At 46.3% G+C, this 7,450-nt stretch overlaps 1 protein-coding gene across 1 annotated transcript in view; it reads right to left on the minus strand.

Moving 5' to 3' along the window:
* The window catches only part of NKX3-1 (NK3 homeobox 1), a 41,614-nt gene extending 39,253 nt beyond the window's left edge, over positions 1 to 2,361 (minus strand). The window contains exon 1 of the mRNA XM_044437379.1: positions 2,217 to 2,361. Coding sequence (XP_044293314.1) covers positions 2,217 to 2,361 — 145 coding nt within the window. The remainder of the gene's footprint in view (positions 1 to 2,216) is intronic.
* Positions 2,362 to 7,450: the final 5,089 nt, after the last annotated feature.

The following is a 7,450-nucleotide window of genomic DNA, read 5'->3' on the forward strand; positions in this document are numbered from 1 at the left end:
TGCACGTGTGTGTGTCTGTGTGCACGCGCACATGTGTATGAGAACTGCAGAGTCCTAGCAAGGAGGGGAAGCTGCGTCTCCTTTTTTAAAAAGTTCATATATGGAAGCAGTGTTTCATCTGCTGCCCTGGGAATTTGGGAGAGCTGGGTTCTAGTCCCCACTCGGACACAAAGCCCGCAGCCTCGCCTACCCTTCGGCCAACGCTACAAGTGTGTCAGGATCCCTCTGGGGGGGACAAGAGGAGCGCCAGCTGCTGCAGGGCTGAAGTTTCAGCCTGAAAGTGCAAGCGAAACCTGGCCTCAGCGAGCAGAATGGAAGCCAGATGAAGCTGGCGGGTGCAGGCTGGACCCTTGGATCTTGCCTTTGGAACCCTGAATCTCTGGGCTGGCCATCCCCCCCTGCACCCACAGGCACTGCATGCAATCAAAGGACAGAGGCCCAGAGGATCTTCCGGGATCTGATCGCCCTGGACGGCTGCTTTTTTTTTTTTGCTCATATGTCTCTTCTTCCTATCGCACTGCCCGGAATATTTCTGTCTGAGAGTTCGTTCTGAAATCAAATTCCCTGCACTCCGCTCCACGCACCTCTGCTTGCATGTCCTCGGAGACAGGGTCGTTGCAAGCTGTGTGCACAGAGAAACTGTAGAGCCCGGTGAATCGGCATGTGCCTTTTTCGTATCTGAGCCCTGGAGTGTGTCAGCAACTAGCACCAACCCCAGAAATCACCCAGCTAATCAGAGTCAGACTGGTGTGTTACTTCTCTGATCAAGATGGATGAGAAGAAGAAGTCCAAAAGAGTGGACATGGAGGGAGGGGGAGAGAGAGAGCTTAATGTGCTAAATGGAAACAGAAATGTGTATGATTGCGAAGGGGGGCAGCGATGGCTTGGCTTATTAAAGTCTTTAGAACATGGCTAAGTTTCTTTATGTGATTTGCCTCCTTAAAGAGCATCTGCCTCTTATTAATGCAGTTCGGAGAACACGACAATCTTCTCTTTGATCTATCTTTACCATGTTGCCAGCAAATGGAGGAATGCGAGGGTGCAGGGCAAAGGTTATTTCGATCACACCATCAGAACTGTGCCAGGACAGCTGGGGAGGGTGCCTGGGAAAGCAGAAGAGAAATAGAGGGAAGGAAGCTAATAGCCACGAATTGTTTCCCGGACAGGTTAGAAGGCACTGAGCTTTGGAGACCTTTTTGCCTTCTGTGGTCTTGGCAAGGTCAGCCATTCTTCAAATCTTTCATCAGCGCTTTTCTGCTGTTGCAAACTCAAGCATCCCTTTCAAAGTTTCTAGCTCTCATTGTCCATGGAAGGATTGCCACTTAAGCAGTGCCAATGAGAAGTATGTGGAATTCACTGCCATAGGAAGTGGTGATGGCCACCCATGTAGATGGCTTTAAAGAGGATCGGACAAATACATGGAGGAGGAGGCTATCCTGGCTACTAGTCTTGCTGGCTACGGGCAGCCTCCTTTGGCATGCCTGCATACCCCAGTTGCTGAGGAGCTGGGCAGGAGGAGGTCTTGCGCCCACCCTGCTTCAGCAATCCTGTGGGCAGCTGGTTTGCCACTGTGTGTACAGAGGGCTGGACTAGATGGGCCTCTGGCCTGATCCAGCAGAGCCTTTCTGTGTTCTTATGTTCATTGCTTGCCCCCACTTTCCAAAATGGCAAGATGGTAATTTTTGGAGTGTTAAACTGGGATGCTGGACAGCTGGGCTCTAGTCTCCACTTCGCTATGAAGCTCACGGAATAACTTTGGATCATTCACTGATTCTCAGCTGCACCCATCTTGCAGGGTTGTTGTGAGAAAAAATGCAGAGGACGAAGACCCTGTAAGCTGCCTTGATTTCCTTACTAGAACCAGAAGTGAACAGTATAAATACAACGATGATGACAACGGCAAACAGAAGAGCGCATAGATTTACACAGAACTTGCACAGGCTAATTTAATTCACATGCAACGGTTTATATAGAAATACAGCACAGATGTCACCATCAAAGGACCACTGTGACTGGGAGGCTGTGCAGGCCCAGGGGCTAAATATTTGGGGGTAGCTTCAAGGTGAGAACCGCTCTTGCTTCCATGGCTGTTTCAACTGGCCAGCCTTTCAAATACAGGACACTGGAAAAAGGAGCATGTCCTTTAACAGCCCTTCAAAGCGAGGACTGCCCTGTGTAAAGCAGGGCACCTGGCCTCCCGATTTCAGCTGAGTTACCTTTTAAATGGCACTGCTCCTGCAATGCGTTCAAGCTGTTCCATTTGGTTCCGTGATTGTCCCAATGCCGTTGGGTTTTGATCTTGCTCTTAGTATTGCTAGCTGTCCTGAGCGTCATCTTGGTGTTGGCCTCTATCTTCGTCATCATGGCCTGTCTCTTTGTCATTAGGTGAGCAAGGTTTGCCCGGCAAAGCAGGGTCAGCTGGGTGGGCCGACTCCGCTTTTCGGATTTTGGAAGAGAAGGACGTGGCCTCTTCAGGGTTCCCATTGCAAGAAGTCAATCTGTGCTTCTATTAAGAAGCCGCTTCAGTGTTGTTATTCTTGGGGGCGAGAGGTCAGTTGCTGCTGCATGGAAATAATATTTCAGTCTCTACAGGAAACAGACAAGGTACATGGGGTGTGTTCCTAATAAAGGATCTCATCAAGCAGAAGTTCATATGGAATTCAAATTAGGGTTACCATGATATAATATCATGTATTGTTGCTTTCACTTTTGTCCCAGGTCAGGACAAGAAAGGCTAGGACAAAATTATTGTCCTGATTGTCTTCACAAGAACCTTGGAAGTACATTATGCTTGAATAGGGTGATTGGTCCCCAGTTCCCCGGTGGTCTTCACGGCTGAAGGACCATTTGCCTCCGGGGCTCTGCCGTTGCCCAAATCTAATGCTCTGCTCACAAAGCCACATTCTCTTGTCAATCAAAAAGTCCAGTTTCACTGAAAATTTGGTCCAAAGGACCTCCATTTTCATAAATAAATGCCAGTTTGCCTGTTGAACTGTAGCAGCAGAAATGCAAAGGAGACGTTTATTGATCAGATATATGTCCTCCATTCAGCCATATGTGAATTTTTAACCCTGTCCTCAAGAGGACCTTCTTTCTCTTTGAAGTATGTACCAGGTGATCAAGATGTTCCAAGGTGTTTTGGATGGAGAAAGCAGTTTTCCTTAATATTTCAAAGCATTGTATTGTAACAATGCTGTTCTTTTTTGGGGGAAAGGGGGGAGAGGAACAATTAGTCTTTTCATGTATTTTTTTCAGGAGGGGGATATGGGTAAAATGATGTGAAATTATAAAAAGAAGCTTTTTAATGCATGGATGTGAAAATTGGACTCCCTTGGTTTGTATGGCAGGGGATTTTTATTAAGGCATCCAGAATCCTTTGGCTGGTCGTGACAAATGGCTCATTCCTCTGTGCCAATCATGCTTATCCTCTGAGAATGCTTGCACTTTTTTGGTGACGTGTACAGTGCTTGGGAGGGCCTGACAGGTTGGTTGTATCCTCAGGGATGCTGCCTGATGATCTACATCACTTTTTCAGCATCAGGGGTCTTTGCTGGCCATGTGTCCTACTTTATACAGGACAATTCTCCTTTGGGCAGCTGTCCCTGCTAGTCCAAGTCTTGGTCTAAAGATAAAGATGCCTAAGAAGTGAGAACAGGCAAACCATGCATCTTTAGATATACATGGACGTCCACAATTCTTATGCAAATTCATATTTTATTTGTGTTGCATGTCCTCTAAAGGGCAACTCTAGGTTGAATGCATGTCAACATCTGGACCATCAAATTATGACTGCTATTTATAACTTCAGAAAGACTTCAGGAGGTTGCAAATGATTTTAGGTAAGATTTATTTTGGTCCGTATTTCAAAGTGAACAAACCTGCTTTGAACCTTCCAGACTAATGTGTGGATTAGAAAGCAGTCATCCCGTATGTTTCACAGTTTTCCAGATTTTCTGGTGGAGCTCTCAGCTCACAAAAAGATATCAACATGTCGATGTTCAAATGCATATTTTAGGGTAAGATCAGTTCAAAATCTATATTTAGAGAAATAACATTTCAGAAGGTTCCATGAACTAGAAGAAAGGCAAACAATAAAATGTTTCAGTCTCTTATGACAGCATTACCTGGCTGGGGCTGCCTTCCTGGACTTACCACCCTCCAAAAGTTTTGGACTACAGCACCCAGCATCCTGACCATTAGGCATGTTGACTCACAGGAGATGGTCATGGAGCAGAATCCTGCATTAGAGGGCACAGAGGTGTTTAAATCAGGAAGAGACTTCAAGCGGATTCATTTCGATGCGCTTGGATCACAAAGCATGGGTGCCTCCTTTAATTAATTGATGTATTTATTCAACTTCTATTCTTCATTAATTAGTCCAAAGGACTCTCTAATCTTTTATCTAGATCAGATGGGTGGGAAAGAACTCCTGCGGGCTTGATGACTCTCCGGTCCCTTTCCACAGTCTTTTCAACGCACTTGACATTTGGCAGGACCGGGATGGAGAAGCTTCTCGATGTTTGTATAAAGGGCTTGGCCAGAATTTTTCATATTGTCCTTTCCTGTGAGCCGCATTCAGTTGGCACGAAGTCCCACTTCCTCCTTAAGGGCAGTGTGCCCCTTAACCTTGCCAGTGTCCCTCCAGAGGTTCAAAGGGTGGATCTACCCCGAGTCCCTTCCTCTGATGGAGCAATGAAGCATCTGTCATCCCAGGTCCCATCTGGCTGAGGGTTAACTCTGTCATGGCAAGCAAATGCTATGATGGATCCCCAGATTCTATGGTTTTTGGCCAGTCCAGGAAACTGGATTGGAACGAACTTGGTTTTGAGCTCAGCTTCCTCCACCACACCTTCTCTAAACCCAGCACCCTCCAAATATGATGGGAGTTGTAGTTCATAGAGCAACCATTTGAGGGAACTGCTTCAGTGCAAAGCTTTCCTTTTCAGCGCTGGTAAACTAAGTGAATATTCCAAAATGGATGACCCTTGACAAACCTAAACACGTGTTCTTTCAAGCCTTCGAGATTTGTGTGTGTTTAAAAATAGAAAAAGAACCCATTGCACCCATGACACACAAACCAGCATAAAAAGATTTCGCTCCCTGTTTGCTGGAGGTTTGCATTCAGACTCTCGACTTTCAAAAGAGACTGAGATGATCCGTAGCCAGACGGCCCTTTGCAGGTGCCCTTCTTTGAGGATTTTCTTTGAGGTTCAAAAGAACTCCATGAAACTATTAGCATGTAAGGTCTGGAACATGTTATCCCATCCATGTTTCATTATAGAGGAAGAAAACTGTGAAAGGCAGGAGGCTGTCATTTGGGGATAATTTTATTGGGCAGATTTTGACAGTGTTCTAGAAGGACTAGACTGTACATCTACTTATATATAAATTGCACAACAGAATATGTGGTGAAGGAGACCAGTTACTCCAAGAGATGGGATGAAGAGCTGCACTTTGTTAGAAAAAAACATACAAATATTAGTATGGAATCATGAAACAATTACAACGATGGTGGGATAGACATGTGATGGAATTTTTTGGCTTGAAACTTTGCAAACCCTGACAAGACCAAGATAGATGAATCTATCTATCATTCATGAGATAAGACTTTTTAGACTGCTGGAGAACTCCCTGCCATCGGAAATTTAGCTCTCTTCACCTGATCTGGTTTGACATGGATTTTAATGTCTCTTTACATAAACTTTTACTGATTATTTTGAAACTAGTTCAGGATTTTAAAATGAACATTTTTGAATTGCTGCTGCTTGTTATTTCTGTTTGCTTGAGATGGTGTGTGTGTGTGTGTGTCCTGATGATGTTTTGTTAATTATGGTTGCCTAGTGAAGTGCAGTGCAAAAGGTGAAGGGGATGGCAGAGGTTGGATGGCTGAATGGAGTCATTGGGGGGGGGGGTTGGGTGGACTCCAGGGGATGGTGGAGGACAGGAAGGCCTGCAGGAATGTTGTCCATGCAGTCATGATGGGTTGGGCATGACTTTGTGACTAAACAATGTGTGAACTGCCTTGAGAGCATTGCATGACTCTTAAATGAAGCTTGCAACTACTATCAACAAATCAGTGCACAGGTGGAAATAGGGGAAGCAACTGAGCAGGACAATACAAAGTATGACCTTTTTAGAGCATTTGCTGTGCAGAAGCTCCTAAATGACATCTCCCATCGGATCCAGGAGCATTGCAGAAGACTTGCTCCTTGTGGAGGAGAAAACCTCTAGAACTGGTTGAGCTGGATCCACGCAACCGCCTGGAGTTTTGGACTCTTCTTGGCTATGGAACTGTCACGATGGATACCTGAACTTCAGAGTTGACCGTTACTGGATATGATGCTCATCCAGACCTGGATGGTGGGTGTCCAAGGGCTGCTTGAGCACCCTGGTGGCTTTGCACCTGCTGGGTAGAATGCTGGAAGGTGAGAAGGTGCAGCTCTGTGTCAGCCCGCCTTGATGGGCAAGGCAGTGATGCTGACTGCAGAGGATGGCATCGTGTCCAGTCACTGGGAAGGCACCAGCTTGGGAGAGGACGGAAAGAGACCGTACCTTCAGGTGGAGCCCTGGCAGCCCTTCCAAGAGAGTGCCATTTTCCGTCTGGTCCCCTTAACAAGGAGAGAGATAAAATAAACAATATCCAGGAGCAGGTCAAGGTTTACCCTTCATTTCTTTATTGCTTCTAACTTTGAAACTGTTGAATACTTTGAGTTGCACTGGATGGGAATTGGAGCACCAAACAATGGTGGTCCTGAAAAGAGTAGAAAAGGTGGCCCTCAAGGAGCAAAACAAATCTTTTCCCCCATTGTTTTCTGCAGTCAGTCCAAGTGCCAAATGGTTTCTCTTTGCTTTCCTGCATTAGCCTTTGGTTTGGGAGGTGGGGGCGAGAAAGAAAAAGATAGGGAGAAGCAGGAAGGGTGAGGGCCAGGAAAATCTGAGGCAGTTTTCTTCTTGTTACACAACAAAGCTAAAAAAGAGGAGAACAGCAGACAGGCATTCCAGTTCTTAGCCACGTCTGATCACCCACTTTTTCAAGTATTAACTGAGAAAGATGTATTCGTTTATTTAATTAGCAAATATTAATGTCCCACTCCTCTGTCCTTTGCAGGATGGGAGAGTCAGCATGACAATAAGGCGGGGCAAGTGATGAAACTACCAAACACAATGCAAAAGAACAGCAGGATAGAGCAAGCCAAGGAAGCTGCGGAGGACGCCTCCCCCAAAGTCAAAGCGCGGTCCCTTTGAGCTGCAGGGGGATCCCTGCACTGGCTCTCCGGCAGGGATTCCTCCTCCAGACTTCGTGGGTTCCTCAGAAGCAGGGGTGGCCTCCACGTCTCGCCCACTGGAGGCATCCCCACCCATTGGCCTTCCTCAGCCCGTCAAATATTTTCCTGCAGGTGGCTCATGGCCTTTATAAGCCATCAGCCACATGTGTAACTGAAGACCTCAT

The sequence above is a fragment of the Varanus komodoensis genome, unplaced genomic scaffold (assembly GCF_004798865.1).
Source record: "Varanus komodoensis strain SLA01 unplaced genomic scaffold, ASM479886v1 scaffold30, whole genome shotgun sequence".
NCBI classification, from domain to species: Eukaryota; Metazoa; Chordata; class Lepidosauria; order Squamata; family Varanidae; genus Varanus; species Varanus komodoensis.